Source organism: Lasioglossum baleicum, chromosome 3 (genome assembly GCF_051020765.1).
Source record: "Lasioglossum baleicum chromosome 3, iyLasBale1, whole genome shotgun sequence".
In the NCBI taxonomy this organism is placed as follows: Eukaryota; Metazoa; Arthropoda; class Insecta; order Hymenoptera; family Halictidae; genus Lasioglossum; species Lasioglossum baleicum.
The window spans coordinates 10,451,292-10,478,127 of NC_134931.1; the positions used below are offsets into that span (position 1 = coordinate 10,451,292).

Consider the following 26,836-nt stretch of genomic DNA (forward strand, 5'->3'; position numbering starts at 1 on the left):
ACGGATGAGTCGAAGGATATGACTACGTCGCGACCGTCCTATTTGAAATACAAATGGACGATGGGAACGCGGAAAGAGAAAACAGGCGGGTACACCTTCGCCGACTTTGTCGCTGCAGCGTATTATTTGCATAAACAAATTTCAACGGAAGCGAATTCAACGTGCCACGGTGTTTCGCCGTTCCCAACTATGCAGAGGCAGCCTCGTTTGTTCGTTCTACCGCCCAGGCCGCTCCCTTCCGCCGTCCTACCCGTGCACATAATGATTTCTGGCTTGTTACCGTAACTTATGCGCAATATTTTGAACAAACACGGCCATTTTATTTCGGTCACGCCGCTCTGTTGCTTCGACGAACGCTGCTTCTTCCTCGAGAATCCACCTTCGACCCTCTCGACACGCGCAGAGCCACGATTAAAGTTTGCGGACGAGATACACTTTCAAAAATCACTTAAACTCGTCCGGCAATCCGGTATTTTTTCCCATTCATCTCGACGCTTGTGCTTTCTCCTCTCTTTTCGAAACGCGAAAGCTTTTACGCCTTCGCCCGCTGCGCCGTTATTCGTTGGTCCAATTCGTGGAAAGGCGGCTTGCAACTTTAATGTCTTCCAGCGATAAAATTAAGCGGCAATGGCTTTGCATGAATCTCAATAGGGAATTCTATTGTTTTATATTTCTCTGATGTCGTTCTTTAATTGTCCTCGTCGAGCAACAATTGGACGTTGGCAAACATCCAGTTCGCTCTTCTTACACGATTTGTGTGATATTATGCATTGAGAACAGAACTACGCGAATAAAATACAAAACAATGAGAATATTAGGATAGAATTCATATAAATAAAATTAAATACATACCATTATATAAAGAAATACTAGAAGTAGTAAGAAATGAATACTCTAATTCTCGGTGTTTCTTTCGTCAAAATTTACTCGTTTCTGGAGACCGGGAAAATGCTCGCGATGAGGAGCCTAGCACAGTAAATTACCTAGTCGATGATAAAAGATCATTTTCGGCAGTTCGGAGGAGTATCGTTCTGTATAGTTTGACGACGTAGAAAAGCGTAACGGCGTGACGCGTTTCTTGCTCGAGATAAAATCGGCGCGGAAAGGCCGGAGGCGTTCGTTGACCCATTTACGAAGGATAAATGCACAAGAAACGTTTCGTTCTGCGTTTCACAGCCGTTCCCGGGCTAGCAATTTAGCAGGAGCCGCCGGGAGACTTGTTGTTATTGGTAGGGGATCGATCTTAAATTGTCGACGCGGAAGGGTTCGCACCCCTTGTTGGCGCGGTGTGGTCGGTGTACGGGGTTTCTGGTGGCTCGCAACACCCTCGGGGGAATATTTCACCGTAGGAAACGGCGTCTAGATTACGAGTTTATCTAAATGGCGCTAGAGAAACGCAGCAGCAGCGTTAGACTGGCGGCCAGATTATGGAGAGGCTCGGGGTCGGGCCGAGGTATGCCCGTGGGCTGGGGATGTTTATGGTTTCATGACAGGGAAAATTGTGTCCCTAGGATGAAGCTCTAAGCGACCAGAGATCCCTCCATCTTCCATGGGACGGTTCCGAACTCTGACTCTCGCTCTCGCTCCTCTTGGATACCGAACAAATTCAAACAGGGAAACCACGAATTTGCGCAAGCTGCTCATTCAGAAGATCACATCCGCCACTGGGAACTTTCCTCAAGTGCGTCAACAATTTCGAATGAAGCCGTAATATCCAACTACTTAAATTCGACGTACTCCACTCGCGAAAGTTACGAATCGCTGACAGATTTTCCCGGGAAATTCGACGCGGTCGAAAATATTTACTCACCGGAGACAGAAATATCTATGATTGTTGGTTCGGAAGTTTGAGTCTCTATTTCTATGACGATCGATTGAGCTGCTATGTCTAAACATGTGCAATGTAATATTCCTACGCGTTGCTAATTTATGTAATTGTTATTGGTATATTTGTATAGATATACAGACATCTTCACGTTCGTCTGAATTGATTATTTGTATGGCTATAACAAGATTAAACTTCGGATTTTCATACATAATAAACATTGTCATTTCTTCGTTTGGTGGCTTTGATAAGTTGAAAATAGCATAAGGACATTTTTAGTTACTTTTGAAGCTTGTTTTCGTAGATTTTCATTTAACCATTTTTGTCATGAATGCATAAAATCCGCAGTTTAAACATTTCACAATAAAAATACTAATTATTGAACATGTATGATAGTTACCATAGAGTAATAAGAGAGCATATATGTTGTAGTTGTAACAGATGCAGAAAATATTTATTTTGCAAAAAGATCCACATTATAATGATTAATATCTTGTAATGGCTATAAATATTCACGTGAAAGAAATTTATCTGATGAAGACTCAATGATGGTCTAAAACGAAAAATGCTTTTTTGAGCAACAAAATTCTTAAACAAATTAATGAATGGTAACTAAATATCAATAAACACGACGACCACTTTCAAACATATTTACACAATAACAATAAAACAGAAAATCTGAAAGACATTCACTCAAAATCTGTTATTAAGTGTGCAGATACTTAGTCCGAGCGTGTAAATTTGCCATCGATTCACTGCATGAACCGCTCTAAACCCGTTAACCATTTGAATCCGCTAAAACGAATGAAAACGCGTGACACACAATGCGACAATTTGGGTTCCCGTTGTTTACAGTGTCCGGCCCGTTAATTGAAACACTAGGATTGTTTGACATAACACGGTATAACGAAGGCGCCAGGGAAAAAACGCGCGAAACGAACGAGAAATAACGAAGTAGGGTGATCTCGTTCGACGGGAGACAAAAGAATGGCGGCAATTTGTCTCAATTAAGAAATATATTTACTTGTCGTGGTGTTTGTTTCCCGATCGATGGATGACGCAACCCAACAACAACAACAAAAAGGAAAAGCGAATCAACGCGTTCGTCACGAAGCATCCAAGCCGGAGTGGCGCGATAAAACGTGTCCATTCGAGTAATCCATATAAATCCACCATGCGTCACGTGACTCTTAAACGCGTAGCTCGTAAACCGCAAGACACAATGCGTTCGTTAATCGGATTAATGGATTCAATGCACGACATAATGCCATTGAAACGTCTTGCGATCAAAGAGGGTTCGCGTTTCTTCTTTCTACAAGGCGAAGAAATTGGAGAATTCGGGTATCATCAGTTCGGATAATCTAGGTTCCACTGTATCGTGAATTAAACAGGTAATTGTAATTGTAATTGTACCGTGTTTGGTCTTATTCTAATGGGAAAAGAATCACGGGCGACGCCAATTGGCATCTTCTGTTTTGCAAGCACTGATGACTGGAGACGTTGATTTTGATTGTTAGTTTTCTGTTCAGAGCGTAAATATTTTGAAAACTTTTAGATCTATTCACGAAGTTTTTGCTTCATTTGCGTTAACTCGTAGAAATGAACTTTTTTGATAGTGAACCGTCTACAATGTACAGGATTTAAATATAAAAAGTAATGGTCATCCGTGTTTCAAACTTTTTCTTTTCTGGATGAGTGGAAGATGTCGATGTAAAAAACAACTTCACCGACAATTTTCTTTGTTATAAACAATTTTGCGGCAAGTTTCTCTTACAAATGTCCACCGATCCAGAGGTGTAGATTCACCCCTAGAACGGATGACCATTACTTTTCATACACCCTGTACTAACTCGGAGAGACGTTAAATTGGGAAGAAAACGAGAAGTATAGCGGATCAAAAATATCGCTCAGAATGCCGTTCGGCCAGCGGATAAACGGACAACCATAATTCCGGGGAAGACGGTCCCGTAACTCTTAAACACGTAGCTCGTAAACTGCGAGACACAATGCGTTCATTAATCGCATTAATGGATTCCATGCGCGGCACGTAATGTCGTCATTGAAATGCCGGGCGATCAACGAGCGTCCGCGTTTCCGCCGTTTCCGATTCCGCGCGCGGCCGTTCCGCGCCGTTGAAAGCCGGCCGCGATAAAACACCGGTTGATGGCCGGCCAGACGACGACGACGACGACGACGAGGATGGCGACGGGCTCGAGGTGTTTCGAGCGCCGATAAAGCTCCGGTTAATTGCCGAATGAAATTAAACAGCAGTTAAACCCTCGAGCCCCCGCGTAATTATAAGAAGTTAGAAGGTGCCTCCCGCAGTCGAATCCTCCTCTTCATCGGCTGTCCGCTTCTCTCAGCCTGTTTTGCTCTAGCTTTCGCTCCCCTCCTCTCTCTCTATCTTGCAGATGCCTCCTTCATCAACCTCCTACGGTGATTCCCACACCCCTTCTAAAGGCGCCATCCCCAGGGGCCGTTAACTGCAATCAAAGTTAACCCGGAGTTGCACGGGAAAACTGCAGAGCGGCAGTTAATGTTTAACGGGACTGTTAAACGCGCTCCGACTATCCCCTTCTCTAACCCGCTGGCCCGCGTTCTTCTTTGTCCTAAGGATCTCCCAAGCTATACTTCGTCGGGCTCTCCTTCTCGAGCCCGTTTAGGCCATTTCCGCTTGTGGCCTCTAGCCGAGTGTCCGATTCGACCGGGTCTCCAGGTTCGGCTTTAGTGCTCGGACCATCCTGTTCGAGCAAAGCGAACGGCCATTTGGCAGATTGCAGGGCCCTCGGCTCGGCTGACCTACTTCGTGATCCGATTCTCTGTTTGACACAATGTCCCGGCGATTCCCCCTCCCCCCCCCCCCCCGCCCTTGTACGATGGCAGCTCCGCCGATTAGCTCGTTCCAAAGATGCCATCGAATCCTTCGAATCGAATCTTTCGCGGTGCACTCGACGATTATGTGGATTGCTCCAGCACGTGACAATCGAACGGTCGATCCAGCACACTGGAACTCGCTCACGTTAAAATGCACTTGATCCTCTTCAACTTCGTTGTCCGAAGTTGCATGTCCGATGTTTCAATACAATTTTTTTGTAGGAGATTATTAGGTGGATTGTGTGCACTGCTGCAGCACACGCCACCTGATCATTCGATCCTGCACACTGCAACTGGATCGTGTTAAACTGACCCTCTTGGAATACTTTCTTGTCTTCCGATATTCGATTATGGTACCTTGGAGTAATTGTAGTATTCATTAGAATTCGAAGGAAGAGAATTTATCGGATCCTTTTATTATCATGTGGATAATGTGGCTTGTTCCAGCACGTGGCAACCGAACGGTCGATCCTGCACTCTCCAACTACTAGATCTAGCTGAAGGTACTTCATCCTCTTCGAGGACTGTCTTGTTTCTCGACGTTTCATCGTGGTAAATCGTATTCTTTGAAGTGATTATATAATAGTTTTCTGCAGGATACAGAAAGAGGAGGATGCTGTTTCACGTTACGATTGCGTTGGTTGTAATTCGTAATACCGGTCGAATCTTTTTTCCAACGAAATTATTAATTAGCGAAACTTTGCTCGTTAGCTTGTACCTGTTTCGCGCCACTAAGTTACTCTGCGTTGGAGATATAATTGTTTGAACAAGAAGTTGCCAAGAGTAAGGAGTTCTCGGCGTACGTACAGTTCTTACGAATGAATCGGGGTTGTAATGTGCACGGCAGCAGAACTTGCTGCGAACGAGAGAGTATGTTCGTCCGTTAATTGGTCACCGTTGCGTGACCGTGCAAGTGTTATCCTCGAATAGATACACCCCTAAAAAATTAACAGTATAGCCATCAAAAGACATTTTAATCACCTAACACATAATAATGCAAAATAACACAAAAAATAATGAAGCAATATAATAGAACACCTCACGAAATAGTCAGAAATATAAATAAAAAATAGAGAGGGAGAATAAGAAATCTGCAAACTTTCCACGAGGAAAACGCAAGACACAGTCCACAAATAATATTTTCCAAAGCCGAAGAATATGCTGCGGCGTGAAAACGATTCCACCGTGAAAAAATTTAACGGGGATATAACAGGCGGCGAGACACACGCGTATAAAATGGCGTGAGTTCTGCGCTGAAATGGCACTTAACGCGAAATGGCCTTCATGCCCTAATACGAGAACGGGCAAATAGTCGCGCGATAAACTCTTGCCTTAGAATGCAAATGGGCGCCGTTTACGCTCCACTCAGCTTCCGACGGAACGACTATTCCGTTTGAATCAATCCTAAACGGATTTCCAAGAATAGCTTCGTCTCGATTTCAATCCAATTCGACAATGGCGCTTTAAAAATTTGACAAGAATCGATCGTCGAATCGACGAAAGCTTTTTATTCCCTGGAGGGAGCCTTATGTCGGATAGAAGATAATGACGGAGTTAGTTTATAGCTTGTCGGGAATGGAATTTACTGTTGATTTTACTGTGAGCGCAAATTAGAATTAAATATTTTATATAATTGGGTGTAAAATGGAGAAGGTCGCAAGCGACCTAAATGAATTGCGACGAATTCCGTGGAAATTGGTTAGTGTAGTTAAATTTAGGTGTAGAAAGTTCAAAGCGTCTTCGATTACATACTACTAAACGGCCAGCAATTATGAATCGGCGTAACAGATAATTATGGTAATACGTGATTATGAATCGGCGGTAACGTAACGCGAATTTATGTAATTATCACAGTAATGAATCTGCCGCGGCTATCATGACTAATGCGTCGGATTTCCCGCAACAGACATGACAAATACGTAAATCTGTATCACGATAATTACAGTAATCAAGTAACCACGATCCCCCACGTATTGACAACAAACCGAAACAGAACCCGCTAGTGAGAAGTCGTCCCCGAAATTTCATCCGCCAGACACACGGGGCCGCGCGCGAGAGAGCACACACATTTTCCATTATACAGAACATCGTGCAATGAAGCGCAGCGAATTAGAGGAGCATCCGCGGTTTGCTCTGGGCATGTGGAATTTAACGAAGACAATACTGACGAATTAAATTAATCATCTACAGGCTTTGCGCTTTACAAACGTTCCCCGCATTAGGACTGACGTTACAATTCCACCAAATCCGTGGGATGAAATTAATATCAAATAGTCTTTTGATTTAACGCATTCAACTCGCAATATCTCTGATTCCTCTGCCTCAAACTCTTCCACTGATCGTTCGTCAACTCAAAATCTACGGTATCAATGTTTAAAGTGCGTGAGTTCTACTGTGCTCCTTGATGTGATGCACTGCACCACGATGCTACACAATATTCTACAGTCTACAGTAGTCCGAAATAGTCCACAATTTTGCACGATATTTTACAATATATTCTACAATACTTCACGGTACTTTACAACGTTACACGATATTTAACGGTATTCAATAACATTCTCCATTATTCCATGATGTCCTATGACCTATAGCATTCGAAAATATTTAACGATTTCCTATAATATAAATATTATACAATATTTCAAGATATTCTGTAGTATAAATTGGGGCTGTTGGTAACATCTTCACTTGGAAATATGATAACGACCAAAAACTATTGAATTTAAACAAACATTCTTAGGTGAATATGCTACTTGAATTTTGTAGATAATTGCACGTATAAGGAGACTGCGGTGCCGCCACCAGACACGATTTCGGCAGTCGTTCCGTATCCATTAATATAGAAAGACGTGTTCATCCGACTTCAAACATCTATATACAACAAATTTTTTGAGACACATAAAATTGTTACATTGTACACTCCGACTATCAAGACGCATAATAAAATCAGGCATTGGTGAGTATTTTTTATAAATGACCAGATTAAAGATATAAGACATGAAAGATAAAATGCTGCCAAAGGGTAGTGTTCATATTACAATTTTAAATCAGTAAGGAAAAATTACTTCAAGGTATTGATATGTTTATAATCCAACATCTCATCATGTATCCAGAAATGTATGTCAACATCTAATAAATGTTCGAAAATATTTAACATGTTAGAACGGCTTTTAATCTCCTCGAAGATATTCAACGACATTTAGCAACATCCAGAAACATTCCAATATTGCACTTACTTCAGCTTTTTGCCCATCGTTTCATCATCTCCCTGAGCAGATTGCAAAATCGTCGTCTGATAAATCTCGTTCGACGATAAACCTTTTTCGGGGATCGAACGTTCGCAATCAGCTCGTGACAATAACTGGCTGATTTTCGCGGGTTGCTTCCGCGTCCCCGTTCTCCTGTTCGCGAGAGGGGTGATGTAAACCACCGCGTCGCCATGAATTTTTCTGCACACGTATTCGCACGCCACCCCCGTTCGCACACTTCTGCCACTTGCCCCGTGTCCGCTTTTTCCCTCTTGCCGTCACCGTCGCGTCTCCGGCAAGGCGCGATGCTTTTTTTCCTTCAGCTCCGGGGTGCTTCACTACTCCGGAACGCAGTCGGTTGGTGATTAGTGTGCTCATTACGCCCGACGCTAATGATGCTTGCATCGCCAGACAAAAGCTGCGACAAGCAAGCACACGAGAAAGAGAGAAACCGGGAGAGAGAGGGAGAGCGAGTCAGAGTTTCGAGCGACGAAGTCTTTCCCGTTCCCTTTCTGTCTCTGTCTAGCTTCGAACCGAACCCCTTCCGTGCTTCTTCGACTTCCCACATCCACACACACACACCAACTCCCGTCACTCGCGAACCCTCTTGCACAGATTCGCTCGCTCTGATTCGCAAGCGAAGAACATACAACGCGACCCTGAGGACCATGATTTCCGTGTTCTCGCGTACTTGACCCGCTCGCTGCCAAACATTTTGGCAACCCCTTCGCCAGAACCTCCGACGCTTCTAAATTCGAAGGTTCGCAAAGCGATCGCCCGACAGAACTGTAGAATTCCCTGGAATTTCGGAACTGTGTTCTGCATTCTGCGGGGTTCGGTATTTTGGAATGATTAATCGCGAAGTTACCAATCGACCGGCAGTTTGTTCCGCCAGATCCAATGCTCCTTTCGGTATGCGATCCTCTAGGCTTGTGGTTCTGCTCCACTGTTGCGTGCGGACTCGCAGCAACTTGCACCAACTTCCTTATTTATGTCTTTCAGTTGTTCGTTTAGATGGGATCGATTGGGAGAGAATGTAACATACATAGTTTCTCAAAAAATGTTGATCATTCAAATTCTTGGTACAACGTGAAAAATGATATTTAGAATACGTACATCCGTGCTGTTCTTACTCATTTAGAATTGTGATTTATGCAAGTATGCAAAAGTAGTACTTCTCCTTTCATAATCCTTAATCTTTTTTAAAGTAATAGTTGCTAATCGTTACTTACAAGTAACACTTTTAATCGTTTCATTAATCAGGAGTGATATAATTTATGTTCAGTTATTGATATTAATACTTGTACATTACTTGACAAAGAATAAGATTGTTGTGGCCCAATAACATCACACAAGTTAGGAACACCTCCACACAAGAATTTTTGTTGTAAACACATTATACTCCTTTTTGCATAATCATTTTCATAATTCCGAATCTTCTATTTACTTTATCGATTCAGAAACTACCTTCAGAATACTTTAAGCAATAACTTATTTTGTAACACTGGGTACAAAGAATAAACGAAAAATGAATTCCGAAGTAATTGGAAAGTGAAATATTTATTGAAATCGGAGGCTTTATTTTATTAAATTACATATTCGAATGAATAACTTTCAGTACAATCGAAGTCGGCGGAAATTGCATTCACGGCGCGAGCTGTAATTATGATTTCAAATAATCGTTTGCGGAAAGCACAGCCCACTGAAAAACGCGAATGATCCATATGAAAAATCAGCAAATCTGAATCGCATTCCGCGGAACTGAATAGACCCAGGGGTTTGTTCGATGATATGAACCAATTAGGAGGCACGAATGAACGTATTCGCGGGGAACAGAAACGCGTCGCTTTAGAACGGGGAACGCGTTTTAATTTTAAGCGCAACATTTTAATTGCTGCGCTCTGAAGTACAATTGGAATAATGTTTTTAATTTCTCGGCTGGAAATTTTTTGCGCTTTCGGGGGCGAAACGCGCGGAAGATGCCGATTATTTTTAATGAAAAGAGGGCCGGCTGGCAATACATAGAATTTCGATCTTTATTGAATGCGGCCCGTCGCCTTTGATAATTTTTAAATAATTCTCTCCATAGAAATGTTCCGATGCCGCTAGAAAATGCGACGAGTTTTAAGTCTCACAGTTGCGAAATTACCGTGAAATATTATTACGCGCGGAGGCCGGTTGAATGCGAAATTTTCAGACGGGACATTAAACCACATTTCCCTCTCTCTCTCTCTCTTTCTCTATCTCTCTCTCTCTTTCTCTCTCTCTTTCTCTCTCTCTCTCTCTCTCTCTCTCTCTCTCTCTCTCTCTCTCTCTTGTTCGCTCGCTTGCTTGCTCGGTCGGTCGCTTACGCCTATATCTAGCGCACTAATAAAATACGTACAATAAATTCCGACGCTTGTATAATCGTCACCTAACACCGTCTATATTTCATGCCGGGAAACAAATCGAATTTCCGGAATGATATTTTACACGCCCACAGCCTTTTGTTTTTCCCGGTAGAAAAAAGAACCCGTGTGTCGGAACGATTCATCGGGATGGAGGGAGGGAAAAAAAACCGTGCGCGTCACCACCGCATCTGTACAAAATTTTATTTCGCCCGGTGTTGTGTTCACCACTCGCGTCACCCGTTAATGTGCTTTCCGCTAATTTAATCGTTTAATTGGGCAAAGTCGCGAGAGTTCACAGGAGAAACGACGCTAAAAGCTTTCCCGCGATCGGTAACCGAAATGCCTGTAGGAAATCTTGTCCCGGGAGGAGGACAAGTTTAACCGGTTACGAAGAAAGGTACAAGTTCGGGGGTTGAGAGAGGGGAAGAGGTTGAACGTGATCTCTTTCTCGGAGGGGTGATGGAGAGAATGGGACGCGCGCGTTACCAGGGTCGCGCCCGAAACACGAGGAAATTAATAAATTGCTGAAACTTAAGTCAGCCCCCTAAGTGCTGGAATAAAGGACCTTCATAAATTTCATTCCACGCGCCCCAGCGCCTCCGCTCAACCTGTTCCCTTCATCCCCGAAGAAGGAATGCTCCAGAAACATCCGACCCTCGTTCGAGCTCCTGCGATTTCGAAAAAACCCTTAAGAAATCGAGGAACCGACACTATCCTGACAAGGACGAAACGCTGACGGATTAGGGTTGCTACGGGCAAAACATCCGGCTGCGCGAGATACGGTAATCACTTTACACGAGTTACGCTTTAAATCCACCGCCCTTCCGGGGACCGGCTCGCAATTAAATAGCTGGAACCGTGCAAAAAGAAACGAGCCCGGTGACAAATCGTTTGTCTCTTTGCGAGTTTGATTTCGCGCTCCACTGTTTTTACTTTTACACGAAGTTCTAGAGAGCGCTTGAAACGGCCCCCGAAAATGACTGTCTAAAAGGGTTGTGTAAAGGCTCTGGATAAAACTGTGTTCTTAGGAACCTTTCTCATCTGAATAGCTGTTACTTTAGGAACCAACATGTACAACTACTATTCTGCGAATCTTTATATGTTTATGTACTTACACATTTCTGAAGCGGACCTTTATGCAAAGTAAAACATTACAGAATACCATATGTACATCATATACTGTCTTGCATTTAGTCCACTCATTTTTGCCTCAAATGCATAAAGATCGGCAGTTTATTAATAACATTGTTTGTCTTTTCTTATGTGATCTACGTAAGTTGTAATTTACATAAAGATCCGCAGTATACTTATTATGTACTATGTATTTGTATATTACGGTTACTATTTTTATTTCCATGTCGATTCTATAATTGCTATTTTTTGGATTCTGTATTGTGAGTGTAGAATCGGTTCATGTCGATATTCTCTATGGAAACTTATTCTCAGATAATAATTTTCAAGCTCGATCTTGGTTCTTCCTGCCATGTGTCCGGCATTCGAACTAACAAATTTGCTAACTGAAATTAAAATATTTATAATAATGTTAAGATTTGTTTGTGGTTCACAGAAAAGTATGGATACTCGATGCACAAAAATATTGTTCCACTCTATATAAACACTGAAGCAATTTCTTGCTACAAAATTTCTGTACTTCTTGGAATGTCAAAGGATGACAAGTCAACGCACTTGACGACGCCATTTAGGCTTCCCGAACTTCATCCTCGAACCGGGTCATCTTTCCGTCTCAACGCGGCGCAATTTCAGTGGTGTACTTAGAAGAAGAAAGTATGGACACACTCAGTTTTCATCGCGGAGACCTCTCTCCTAAAATCCTTGAATTTCTGGCCGCAAAATTGTCATAAAACGGCGAACTAATCAGGAAACTTCGGTCGACGAAACCAGCACCACCACGAGTCCTCGAGAGTAGACTGTCGTCGTGGTTGATAGGAGCGTCGGCAGGATGGCGATATAAAAGGAGGTAGCAAATTATTTCACACGGTACCGCGGTGCACGATTTTAAGGACGCAATTTACACCCGCAACACCGTCCAAAAATGTTAATGGTAAAATCGATGCCGGTCTGGCCGCCTCGCGGAGCAATTAAACCGCGGAGCTCCGCAATAATAGCGGATTTATTACGAACCATTGGCAACCGACAGATCCTCCCCCTCCGGAGCTGTTCTCTGCGAAAGGTGGCAATTTTTCCTCTCGGCAGGGTAACGCTCCAATTGTTTCCGGGATTCGGTGATGAATCTCTGGATTCTGGGGGCGTAAGGTCGCCAGAGACACAATGGCGACGCCGCGATCATTCGCGCCTTATCGAACAGCCTTAATTGCGTTTTTATCGGGGGGATAAAAAATGAATCGCGGAATCGAGAGGTAGGAGCGCACACTATCAGCGTTGCGACGGCGGCGTTCCGTCCAACGATACTTTCTGCCCTGACGGTGGGTGAATCGGGGGGTGAAAAGTGTGGGATCCGAAAGAGGGTGAGGGGTGGCGGGCGGACGCCGAAATGAATAGCAACGTGAAACAAAAGCATCGGGTTACAAATGGCGTGTATTCGCGACGGCATTGTTTTAAATGGCTGTCAGACGCCCGGAATTTATTCCGTTTTGCTACGTGACAAGCGCCATTAAATTTATTTATTCATCCACGCAGGCGCACGCCGAAATCCCGGTTGAAGCCTCCGGCTCGTGTTCTACAGGTGAGAGGAGCGCCGCTGAACAATTATTAGCGATTCATGGAAATGACCGCGATATATGCGGCCGTTACGCGCGCGTTACGATTCCACGCCGTGTAACTGTTCGCGCCCGACGTTCACGTGAAACAATGCACCGTCCCCCCTATGCACCTACAGTGGCCCCCCGAACCCGTTGGAAGGAACTGAAATATTCACGCAAACGCCGCTGCGTTCTGTTCTTATTTCGCGGTGTTTACCGTTCACTTGTCACGTTGACAAACCGCGTACACACGAGATCTTAATTTTCCATCTGACAGTGCAAATTGAGCTCTTTATATTTATTATATTGCGCTGCACATTTCCGCGATGATAAACTGTCTTTCGGCGTGCGTGAATAACTGGCATGTATTTAGCATTCGTTACTGTATTTGGGGAAGACGACCATCTGTGGATTTTTAATGAAAATGGGCCTTATAGTTTCGTTGCTGTGAAACCATCGTTGTCGAGTACTTTGAAAACTTTGGTTTGAAAATAATATACATAGCAGAATTTTTAAATCGTATAGTATTTTTACTGTTGCAAACACCTAGTCATTTTTGTCATATGTCATAAATGCATAAAATCTATTGTCTAATCATGAACATCTTTAGACACCTACAATATTAAACTCCAACAAAAAATTGCACAAAATCTGAATCATGTACAGAAACTAAATCTATATTCTAAAGTAATCTTTAACATTGCTGAAGTACACGAACCTTTCTGGAATCTCGCGATAAGTGCACTTGGATTCGGAGCACGTTGCATCAAAGGGCGCCGGCACTTATTCTACTTTTATTAGCATTCACCGTTTCGTAAAAGAGTATAGACATCGCGGGGTGGAGGGAACACAATTCAGTAATTATAAACTTGACGCGGCCTGAATAAACTCGGCGATCCAGCGATAAGTAAACACAATACATTACAAGGGAAGTCGAACTTTCTTCAGGGGCGCGGCGTCCGATAGAAACGAGCCAATCTTCGTGCTTCCAATCGGCCAATCTCGATGACGTAATTGTCTTTCAGCGAGCTTACGAAAGCGAAGGGTAAACTTCCCGGAGGCTTTCGAGCCGGAGCTCGCCATCGATAAACGATCGCTTGGAAGCGAAGTTCCCTTTGCGGCGTCGAATTAAACGAGCTTGCCCAGACGATAGTTTGAAGGAGCGTGGGCGAGCAAGTGTGTGTGTGTGTGAGAGAGAGAGGGAGAGAGAGAAAAAAAGAGATAGAGCAGAGATCCCGGCCGACCAATCCCAGGACGCGTTAATTCTTAATTTCTTAATTTCAAGTCGACCGTTATGCGCCGCGTCAAAGAGGTCTCGCGGTGGATACCTCTTCGTCTTCCCTGGGCTCTTCCATCCCTCTCTCCCGCCACTTCAGCTGTCGAACGAAAGAAGTCGAAAGTCGAGAGCCGTTGCAATTAAGCCTCGGCTCTTCAGGGATCCATTCATTTTTTAAGTAACGTCGCCCGAATTGTCCTTATCCGAGTTTTCTGTCGCGTGGCCCCGCCGAGCTGTCTAGTCGACCAGGTTCATGAAATATTATTAGTTCTGATCAAAAGCGGTATACATAGTCCTGAAGAGAGCTTGGTCTTGGGACCAATGGAAATTCATAGGAATAGTCTGAAGAGATCGTCCATAGTCTTGGGATCGACAGAAATCATGAACCTTGAACTAGAGCTAAAAAATTATTTTCTTTGTCCTGTGGTAAAGATTAATATTGGTTGAGTCATGTGGAGTAATTCGTTTGCGAGACTGACAAGTGTTGCAACACGTTTTTTTAATGATGTGTGCAAATGGAGGAAGCGAGAGCACCTTCCTGTGCAGGCGTTCATATCTCCCGCTGTATTTTTCTTGCCGCTCGTAACACTCCGCATAGTGAAAGCCCTTTTTGTCCAGTATGGCACGCTACCACGGTTTTTATCCGAACTGATAAATTTGGGATCGGATAATATCGGGTCAGGAAAATTATCTACGACTTACTACCAGCTGAGAAGTGGGCCAACAATATTGGTTACACTCTTTGGTTGCGGAACTGTAGCAGTACACTGGATACAATTGTTCCACTATCCTTTTATGCCGAATTCCCAGCCACTAGAAGTTCTACAATTTCTGGTAAGTACCTAGGATGTAATTTATCAAGTACATTGGAACCTCAGTATATGTCTGCTTCGGAGTACGTCCAATTCGGAATACGTCCTGTTTGGACGTGACAAATTTTGCTCGATATATGTACGATTTCTGTTCGGTATACGACATCACTTTTTTGTGTGAATTTTGCGTCATTTTTAAATAATTATCTCGGAGGAAAAATTAAATTAATATTTCATATTAATTACTATATAATATATATTAAAACAATTATATTCGGAGTTGATGTATTATGAACTGACTGATCATACAAGTAAGGATCAGTAATGGAATTACTGATGAGGTCGGTGTATGATCGCGAAGCCCGCGAAGACAACACGGAGAGACGAAAGAAAATGATCAGTCGACCGAGTGTTTCTTTTTGTATTTTAGCATTAAGAAGAGTTTAAATTTAAAAATTTATAATAAAATCTAATTTTTTATTTACGTGTTTAAACAGTGTTTAAATTATTTTACAACACCATTAATGTAGGTATAATATCAATAAGAGTTTTTCTCTTACATGAGAACGGATTAATCATTTTTATATTACTTCTTACGGGAAAGGTTGTTTTGGTATACGTCCTATTCGGTATAAGTCCAAACATCAGGAACGGATTAAGGTCGTATACCGAGGTTCCACTGTATTACAATGATTTAAAGTAAATACTGTTACTTTTGCCATTCCAGAGAGCGCGTCCGCAATAAGAATTATTAATACCACTCTGATCACACAAAACTCGAAATATCAAACAAGATTGGAAGCAAAACTGAATAGAATCGGAACCACGCTCCATTTCTTGTCGAACATTTAGTATCAAACGCTGAATAACGTTCGATATAAAACGATACTGATCCTCAAGGAACGCTAGGATTTTATTTCAGAAACGACAGTATAGATTTCTTGAACGAGTCCTTGATAAGTTCTACACGCTTTCGACCCGTATGTGTGTTTGCGATCGACCTTGATTCGATGGTTCCTTTCGCACGAACAAACTGCCGTACGAATAAATATGATACAGTTGCTGGCAGTATAATCAGTTTCCTCGGTTCACTCATTGCTTTCCCATCTCGCGGAGCAAAAGATTTATTTCACTTTTATGCATGCTGAAGGATTCGATTGCGTTCAAAGGAGAACCGAGCTACAGCACTCTCGAAACCTTTGCGAAATATTTATTCGGCAATTCCTCCACAGTGATCTCAGTTGATTAGACTTGACAAGACGATCAAATTTCATAGACCTCTCCGCGGAGGATCGTAATTCCGGAGTACGAGTACCAAACGACATCCAATTTCAATATTATCGCTAACTACGTTAATTTTACAGCTGCGTACGGAATGGGATATCCATAGGAGGATATCAAATTTCTGGAAATACTGTTAGCAAAAACGTTTAGTATATATTGTAGATTGTAAAACAGAAAGCAACACTGAAAGTCCACATAAAAAGAACAATCTTCTCAAAATCCATACATGATAAAAATCTTTCGAAGTAGAGATCATCGATTTAAAAAGAAAATTATAGGAGTGGGATTTCATTGTTGGCTTGTAGTTTGACTCTGTGGAAATGTCTCTGCAAAATCTCAAGTTGGAATTCGTATGCCAACCCATTTAAAAATGTGTTCATTGTCACACCCTCCCGATTCTAAAAAACATGCAGAAGCTCCTTACGAAGATCAACTACCCCATTGAGAAGACTTTTACTCGATTGATTCTTCTTTTGTGAACTTGGAATAGGAGCAGCAAAATAACCTGATCTGGAAATCAGAGGCAACATAGCAAGATCGTCATAAGATCGAATTAAGATCGGTATCGTCGATTTCTGGTCGGATCAGAAGAAGACCTAACTCGATCTCGGGGATGAGCGTTGGGCTCCGAGACTGGGGTATCGTGAAGAAGCTAAATATAACGAATTTACGGGGAATGTCGTTAACTTTATCGGACTGGCGGCTGGCTGGTATTTCATTGGCGTAGATCTCGTTGCCGCTGGAACGTAGTGGTGAAGCAGGACTTGCGGGGTACCAAGCTGACCTGAAGCGGCTGGCAAACGATATAAGGTTACGTGTGCAGGGCAGAGAGCTGGCCAGAGCAGGATTTGGTCGGCAGTTGGTGTGTTTACGTTCTAAACACAGAGACTGCTGTTTGTACAACTGTGCACAGGCGACGTATCGAGCCGTGCGAGTGTGTTCCCCGTGGTTCTTGCGCCGGCACGTGCCTCCCCCTTTACCCGTCTTCCTTCGGGTCGAACCCTGAAACGTGCCGCGATGCCAGTTTGCAACCCCCGCGGTGAACAGAAGCCAATACCGATTTTCCATCCGTGAATGTGAACATCTCCCCCTTCTCTCTCTCTCTCTCTCTCTCTCTCTCTCTCTCTCTCTCTCTCTCTCTATCTATCTATCTATCTATATGTATGTGTGGGAGACCGATCTTATCTCCGTATGTGGGTCAGACGAGCGAGGAGAACGAGAGCGAGAGCAGGAAACTATGCATTCGGAAACCGGACGAGACTTTCAACGAAGAACGAAAGAGAACGCTGAAAAACCGAGTAGTCCGGGGAAGGGGGGCGAGTCAAGAGGCCAGACCGGAGATAGTGCCTAGCTCTGATATCTCAAATCCATTTCTGGCTCGTGCCGGCAACCGCGGACAACCATCGACATCGGGATCCCCACCGCTTCCCTCTTTTAGATTCGATCTTTCCGGGCCTTCCTTTGGAGCCACTACTAACTAATAATTTTTCGAAGTCTATGGTCTACAGCTACGGATTTTTTCCCTCGCTCAATAACGTAATCGAATAATTTCGTTTGCGATTATTGTATGAAAGACAATATTTAAGCTTCTCTTTGGTACAGCATAATTATTGAAAAGCTTTCGGTAGACAGACCGCTAACATAATCGAATTACAACTGCGTTTCTAACGATTTGATGAGGGCATTTTAAAGATGGTTCGTGCATCAGGTGTACAAATGAATTCTCGTGACGTTCCTTTTGTACGAGGGATGATGGGGGAAAACAAAAATGTAAAGATGAAACGGGTGTTGCATGCAAATCTGATTAAAAGAACAGTTGATTAATTGTGGGAACAATTTGCACGTGAAGGACAATTTACTTGGTCTCATAATCTTCCACAGAGCTACCATTTAATCGTCATTGGAACCAAATCGAAGACATTGTTCACTGTCTCTAAATTATTCCACGTGTTTCAACAGACCTAAAAATGTCGTTACAATACTATATTATTACTAATATTATTGCACGTACAAATACTACGGTGCGAAAATATACAGATAACAAGCGGTATTCAAATTCGAGACAAACAATCGTTCGTTTCGGCTTCCGTCCCGAGATACCAGAAAAAGGCAAACGACGGTCGTTATTAGCAATTACCAAACCGTTAATTCTATTTACTTCATCGCCAGAACGAGAAACGATTTCGGGCAACTGGCACCGACTCGTAAATCACGCTCGAGCACCATTATCTGTCTCATACACCGAGCCGATGAATCGCGACGGCTATTATCAGAGCGATAGAAGCTGGAGAAGTTCGCACAATAACGCGTAATGGTCCGCGCAGTCTCGCCCAGAGGTCGATAAAGGCTAATTAGCAGAAATCCTCGTCTCAGGTGGTCCTTCCACCAATTCCTAATCACTTCACCACGCCGTGGCGAGAGAAGGGCGTCTCGAGTATTCCGGAAGTTCAATGCTCGCTGCATGGACCGATACCTGGACAGTGACCGGCTGCTACAATTTCGATCGAAGAGGATTCCTTGGTCCAAACAATTGCCTACGTGTCTATCTCGGATTTAGTTCGGTTCTAGAAGACTATACGACTGTAAGAAACGCGACGGTACTTAAATAATCTTTTTCAGGAAGAATTACCGAGTTTCAAACTTTGTCGAAATAAAATATTTTGCTTTTCAGCATGAGAAGCACAGTTGTATCTTGAAATAGTTACATTAGAACAAATTAAATAATTTGTAAATGTTCACAACGAATTATCTGATAAAGTAGCAATTCGAGAATAGTATGCTTATAAGTGTTAACAGGGATTATGAATATTAATCGATCCCTTCTTTAACTCTTCTGATTCTGAAGATAAGTTTGAGTGTGCCATTGTTTAAATAGAGATATCTGTCCAATGTGTTTAGTCCTATCGTTAGTCGAGTAGGCGTATAACCTATTAATTATAAAAATGTATATTCTTGTTCTAAAAGAACACAAGAAATCAACAATTCACAACAAATAAAAATGAAATACAATTCCTCCATTATTTTAATTAAACGCGGACAACAGTCACAGAATTCTTTTTCTTGCAGCAAACAATTAACGATAAAGTATCTGCAACGATCACGACCGCAATGGGCTAATGCGACAGGAGTATCACAATTATTGGTAGAGTATACCTTCCGCGATAAAAATCCAATATCGGGACGAGCGATTGCCTGTGGGATAGTGATCTCCTATATCTTTCGATTTGCAGGAAAATATTCCTGCGGTTTGATTTGAAATCGACAATCAGCAGAATCTGCGGGAAATTATGGGGGATGATAGAGGTCGAGCTCTCGATTCCCCTCGATCCGGGCGGCGTTCACCGTGAATTTTATTCGAAATTGTAATATCCAAGGGTTGAATGGGGGCGAGCGCGGCCGAGAACGTCAGGCATCCGCGTCGTTAGAGCAATAAAACCGGTCCCGAAGTGCGGCTATTAAAATCGGTGAAACAATAAACGCCGTGAATTGGCGACGGCCGGTGGACACTCGTTGCCGGCGATTGGCCCTGTCAAATTTCGCGTTCCCAACCCCCGGTGGGCTGTTTCATCCAGGCCCCCGGGTCGGATTAGACGACCGCACGTAACGCAGGAAATAAGCAAAATGCTGAATCGGATCGACAATGTGTCGGGCGAATCGCGCGCGTCGCGTCGCCGGCTCCCCGCCGAAAATAATGATTCGACCGGTCCCGCGACAATGATCACCGGCAATGTCCGGTTTCGAGCCCGCCTCGTCCCGTCCCGTAGTGTCGCGGCGGCCCGTCACGGGCCAAAGCGTCCGAAGCCTGCCCCAATGATTTCGGCTACAATGACGGACCGGTTCCCGACGCGACGCAAACCTGACAACGACGCACCGCGACGCATCGCGACGCGCGCTCCCGACTGTCATTGATGTACGGTCTGCGTGTCGAATGTTTGTCACCCGTGCGAGTTTACTCGACGAGGCGCGCGTATCCCCGTGCAACCTGTGACACCGCCGAGCCCTATTAATCAACGTTAAGCGAACACTCACCGGGCCGAACTGTTCGAAGTAGTTTTTGACATCCTCCAGCGTCGTCGGTGCCGATAGTCCACCGACGAATATCTTCTTTGTCCTTGTCACCATCTGCGAACAAGGAAAACACTGTTAGATCCTCAAACAACAAGATTCAGTTTAGCAATTACTATATCGAAACATCAGATCAGTGGTAGGCTTATAATGGTCGTTTTAGCCGAATTAACAGCAAGGTGAATTTATCACATTGTTTTATAATCTTATAATTTCATGTCGTAAAAGATTACTATTAGGTTACAAATTATAAAGTAAACGTGCAGCCACAAGTGGTTATTCGTTATCGTCATTTTATGAATTCAGAAAAAATGATTTATTTTTATAATTGACCCATAGTGTACCCATAGTTGAATATTTTACAAGCCCGATAGGACACAAATTACAAAAAAGAACATCTCTATATTGGGACTTAATTAAGTAACCAGCTGTTTTGAAATATGAAATATGTACATTATTAAATGCAAAAATATCAACAATTGAGTTTTTGCACTTCTAAACAGAATGCCATAAAAGAGTACGTAACAGCATCATTTATTTGAGATTTGTCACTTGGTAACGATGAATAAATAGTCGACGGAAGACTCCCGAGAGCGTCTGTGCAATTTTAATAACGCCTCTTCCGTTCATAACTTTAGCCCAGCTCAGAAGTACGTATAAAACGTTTTCCGCATTTACGGTCGAATGTGTGTGTTCCGAATTTCTGGTCACACCGTTCGTAACTGCGAAATCGGTATTTCCGTACACGTGCGGACGGTTTTCGTAAACTGCTATTGATCGTCGGGGGTGTGTTCATATTTGGCACGAAAAATAGAACGCGCCTGAAACAGAAACGATATTTATTTCCTCTTGGAAAATGTGCCGAAACTGATTACCATATTTTCAATAAATTCCGCAACCGGAGCGTCGGGGAACAGAATTTTATTCGAATAGTTCACGGTAGAGCGCGCGCAACAATCACGAATACCTCAATCACGAAAATCCCGTCCCGATATAAGCCGAAGAAAATAAGTTTCGGCCGGAGAGAGCGGTAGGAGAGAGAGCTTTGAAAAACTTTTCACTTTGATCTACGACAATAGATCCGTGAATGCCTGCTGCCGAACAGCAAACGACGTTTCTTCCTGTGGAAAAGTTTCCCTGGGCGGAATTATGGTCCTCCAGTTTTCTTAAATATCCTTTTCGGCGGTCCCAGCGCGGCGAGGCGTGGTGGAGAAAGAATTCCACGGAGACTCACGAAATACGTTCGCGGAGCGCGAAAACGCGCTGATACTAATGCAGCTTTCAAATCGCGTTTGCGAACGGAAGAACTGGAAGTCCGCAAAGGAAAACGGACGGGCGCACGAGCTGAAAAATGGCACGGTCTTGCTTAAGAAATTGATAAGAAGCTGATAAAATATGAACCGCGTCGAGCACGTTCCCACGCAGAGTACATATAGCTCCTCCCATATTTCATGTTTCCTCGAATGGGTAATGACGCCGGCGATCGACGCACAGTGGTCCGGGCAGCCGATCCAGCAGATCATTTGGTCAAAAATGCTACAAATATCGATGTTAATGAAATTTAATAGAAATTATCATTAGAACAATCATTTAAAAATGATCATTTTGTGAATATGATTTTCGATAAAAAAAATTACTAATTTTCTTTGTGAAGCCTGTCGAACCTATTTAATATTTCTAAGAAATTTCTTATTTTAATGAAAAACATTCTTTTACTTTGAAAATGCATACCTCAAATTTAGAATTACAGTTCGTCTCGCAAAAATTCGTGAGAAACGTCGTCGTCGCCCGTACCTACTTCCGCAAAAAAGAAACAATCAACGTCAAACTTTTGAATAACTTCCTGGGTACAAGTCTTACGACCCTGCGAACGGAATCGATTTATCGAAACAAGATTTATTCTCGGTCGCGGTCTCTATGCACGTCCGAAAATGGTACGCTCGCTAATCTCCGCACAGTGTTCGGCGATATTCTGGGTTATGTAAAGGAGGACGGTCCTTGAAGCGCGTAAGAACGAATCGTAATTATGGCTCGGGAGTTATTCGCATAGTTCGCACAGGATACTCAGGTTTTTTCGACGTGGGAAAAGTGTGCCGGCGCGAGGGCAGAGAGCACGGTACGTGTTTCCCATATTGAAAAGTTTTCCGCGAGCGAAGGGAGCGAGGGTAGCATACATTGTGTAGCTACAAGCTGCATTCGCGAGGATATTTCTGAATCCATGAAAGAAAATTCGTTGTGCTGTATGATTTCCATCCACGGCGCGTCGCGGTCGACAGAGGTTCACGATCTTATTTTATATTTTGGTAGGGGAGAAGAACAAAACGTTTGCAGAGGAAACTCTCACGGAGTTTGTAAATTAGACTGAAGGATACATGATATTTTTTCAACCGGAGGAAAAATCTTTCCTGCAACTTGATTTTAATGTACACTATTGGACGTGTGAGTTTGGAACTATGTGGGAATTAGTGGACACGAAGATCTGCTAAACATATTAATTCACAAATACGTTCGACAAAAGAATCTTAATAATTTTTAATAGTTTGATAGCTTAACAAATTCTCGAAAATAACGGCTATATCCGTCAACCTGTCATCTATGTGGTGCTTTTTGTACTTTTAAACAAATGACGGCTATAATCCGCACACATTTTTTCTAGAGAATAAAGAGCTAATAGGAATAATATTTGTTGACAGATATAAATAAACAGTGGATATAAACAAACAAAAATTGTCTGCATTAATCGGTAGATACAGGAGCCTAATTTTTTATGGTTTTCGTGGATTGAAAACAGTGCAATAGCATTTTCAAATGGCTTGACTGATGTTACTAATTTTCAATGGATTTACAGACTTTCGTCATAAATTTTATTCTCTTATTCGTATTGTACGTAGCAGGAAAGAATCATTTGTCTGAAATGTGTTGCTTTACGAATGAAATTGCTATAGCTAGCCATGAAATTGACTAAACAATCACTGACGGTATCTTTGATTCCCCAAGCCTGTCGACTCAATAGGTAAGGCATCGCCGACTTGATTATCGCAAAGTTTGTCACGTTCAGCTGAAATGGATGCAAACAAGGGTTGACGTCAGCAACCTATCGGGAGACAGATTCACCCTACAGCAGGTCTGAGAATCTCAGCGCGGCAGTAACCCTGGTAACTCCACTTATCAGTGCTGATAACCGGATCGAAGACAAGAGAAAACTAAATGAAACTCGCGCTTGTAAAACCGTGGCATGAAATCGTATCGCGGCGAACCTAATTACTAGAAAATGCTTTAACAGGGGTCGGGGGAGATATCGTGCCAGCGAAGAAAAGAACGAGGGTGCTCGATGTTCGTGGGGGGAACGTCTTAATAATATGATCGCAATGTAATAAAGCTCTCCGCGCGGAACATTTCGCAAGGGATGGCGATGGCGGGAGTTTTGTTGGCGGGAAAAGAGAACACGTAACGCGAGAAAGGGGTGGGAAGATGGGGGGAAACGGGTGGGAAGGGGTTCAGAGGGGGCCAGTGAATACAGCGGAAACGGTAGAAGAGGTAAACTCTGGTAATTTCAGTGATGGCCAGGCTTAGACCTCTCTATATCCGGTGAGTAACGTAAACCCCCAGGGCGCAAGTCCTTCCACCTCGTGGTTCTGAACTCACCCCGAGTCTCTTTCTAATCCCACCCTCCAGTTCCAGGCTCTCATCCCCGCGTGGCTCTCATCTTATGGGGTAGCTAGACCCCATCGCGAGGTCGGTTAGGTCTCGGGCTAATCAGCGGAGTGTACAAAGTCCCGAGGATGAAAATAAAACGGTCGGATCGCGAAAATTAAGTAAATCACCTGGCTCGAATTCTGTCGACTATCTGCCTCTGAAAAAATTTCAGGGGATGAAGGACAGTCACACAACTGTCAGAAAATGAAAAACGCACAATTGTCACAATTGTCCGGTTAATGGCTAGTACAACTGCGAATTAAATGAAGCTGTTATTTGTACGTTATGTTCTGTATGAGAGATTAATTCTTTTCACTTGAATGATAAACTTCCCTTATTTCAAAGCTTTATAAACAAACACGGAGCGAAAACTGGCAATTCTTTTTGTGCAAACATTTACTTCACGGATATAGAGATCAATGGCCCAAGTTTGGACAATTTTAATGGTTTCGAGTTACTATGGCGAGGCAGAGTGCTGCGTGGGGTAGCGTAAAGCAGAGAGAAGGGGAGAGTACCGGGGCGTGGCGAACCGAGCGAGATAGACGTGGATAAATAGCAAGAGGGGCAAGGGGAAGAGGGTAGACCGGGCAAAGGAGAACCACTTATTCGAATGAAGTTGCAGCAGTGGCAGCTTCAGGCCGGCCGGAAGTGCCGAAAGACGGAATTGAAGTTTTCTGATATCCTGCGCCGCTGGCTGAGTCCTCGTCCTCATCGTTCTCGTCGTCGACGGACGGGTTTCGGCCTAAGAACTGGCCGAGCCGGTGAAATTTTATTACGCTCCGCTACGCCCGGTCCCGTTTCGTAATGAGAGCATTGTCGTGCAAACGAGACAGTTCAGCCCGAGATCGTCTCCTCTATCCAAGATGCCTGGAGACACCGGCCGCTCGCTTCTTTCAGCTGCGAGAACTCTTTTGTCCCGCGAGCCAGACCTCGTCAGATTGGCTCCTTAAAGAACATCGCTCGCCCGCTTGTAATTACATCAGCGAAGTTTCGCGGCCGCTGCTACGTTCTTGGATCTTATGGAATACTGTGTCCCCCCGGCTAAACAGTGTCTGGATATTCCTGACTGTCCTGCGGGTAAGATTTCGCGTGCTTATGGGGGTCTCGTGTGTACGGAAGTGAGTACTTCTGTGTGGTACATCGATACAGGTTGGATGGAGTTATCTTAAACGCACAATTTTAGAAGATTCAGGTAACTTAGGGATCGTGACATAATTAATTTTGATGAGTGACACTGCGTTTCAATTGACCCCAAACGCAGCTGTCGCAGAGCGTGATCCTTTCACGTTTAATGACAGCCTTCAGGAGATCGAAGATATCTACGAGTACACATTTTAAAATCGACTAGAGTAAGAAAGGAAAGCGAGCATCTAGGATAAGAAAGGGGAGTATAAGATCTAGAGGAAGAAACAGAGTAGAGGATCTAGGAAAAGTGGTGGAATATCTAGTGTGGGGACCCATCAGGGTTTATCAGAGACTACCAAGGAGTATTGGCGGCCTACATCGGGCACCGAGACACCTCCCAGGTCAGGAAGGGTCGTCGTCCCAGACCGGTCCCGAGAAACTGACAACTTTTGGTAGCTCACCTGTATATATAAGACGAACCTGTAATTGGTTTCCAATTTTTAGTGAATATAACGGTACAGGATTTCCAAGATTTCCTACAAAGTCTACAAAAAAAACCCTAATAAATCTCATCCCATGCAAGATTTTACAGTATCCAGTTCAAGTTTAGCCATGTCCAGCGCTCACAGAGAGTGGGAAGAAGAGAGCGCGGAAGAGAGACGAAGCTAGTTGTCCGAGGAAGAATAGGGTAGAAAAATATAAGTCACGAGAGTGAACGGAGGAGACCGAGCCGGGGTCGTTAGCGAAGATAGGAGCGGATAGCAGCGAAATGGTAATGGAAACTCGGGGAGTTCCACTTATTATGCCGTAGCATTATGTAAATACCGGAAGGCTATTACAATTTTACAACTTACTAGGTGTGGCTTTATAGTTTCATCGCTCCGGGGTCCGTCTCGTTCTCGTCGTTCGTTCTTCGGTTTCCTCGCGGCCCTACCGGACTATAGCCGCGTACGCGCCCCTATCTCGCCATTGCGATTCACCTCTTTCCCTTTCCCGCTATTACAAAAATGAAATTGTCGCACGGAAGAAGCCGTATAAATTTCACCGGGGCTTCCGGAAATCCGCTGCTTCCCGTTCCTCAGCGAGCGAGAGCCCTTTGCAATTTTCGATTACGTTTTTAAACTGTAAATTCGTAATTAAGTGCTCATTAAAACATTAAAACAGTTCTACATGTGAGTAAGACATTGTGCAAGGTACACAGTGGCGAGTTTCTTCGCGCGCGCTCGCGAAGTTTGACGAAAAGGAATATTTTAAATAGGGGCTGCCATTTTTAGACAGTGTCTATACATTTGTCTAAATTGTTGAATTAACGTTTTCTATAAAATTCTAATTTGTACACTCACTTTGGCAAATACTTTCCAAGATGAAAATTGATGAGCCTGGCTTTTCAATAGAAATTATTTTACCAGAACATGATGTAATAATTTTCCTTAAAAGCGGAAATATTGTTTCTAAGGTTTTAAATAGAAATTTGTCACCGTGTAACGGGAGAACAAACGTGGAATACACTTTTGTGGCAGC

General features: G+C 43.4%; 1 protein-coding gene across 7 annotated transcripts in view; it reads right to left on the minus strand.

Annotated features, from left to right (window-relative positions):
• The window catches only part of Rbp6 (RNA-binding protein 6), a 1,047,152-nt gene that overhangs the window by 273,437 nt on the left and 746,879 nt on the right, over positions 1–26,836 (minus strand). For all 7 annotated transcript variants that reach the window (XM_076447554.1, XM_076447553.1, XM_076447552.1 and 4 more), the window contains one exon: positions 20,459–20,551. In XM_076447554.1, the coding sequence (XP_076303669.1) occupies positions 20,459–20,551 (93 nt within the window). The remainder of the gene's footprint in view (positions 1–20,458; positions 20,552–26,836) is intronic.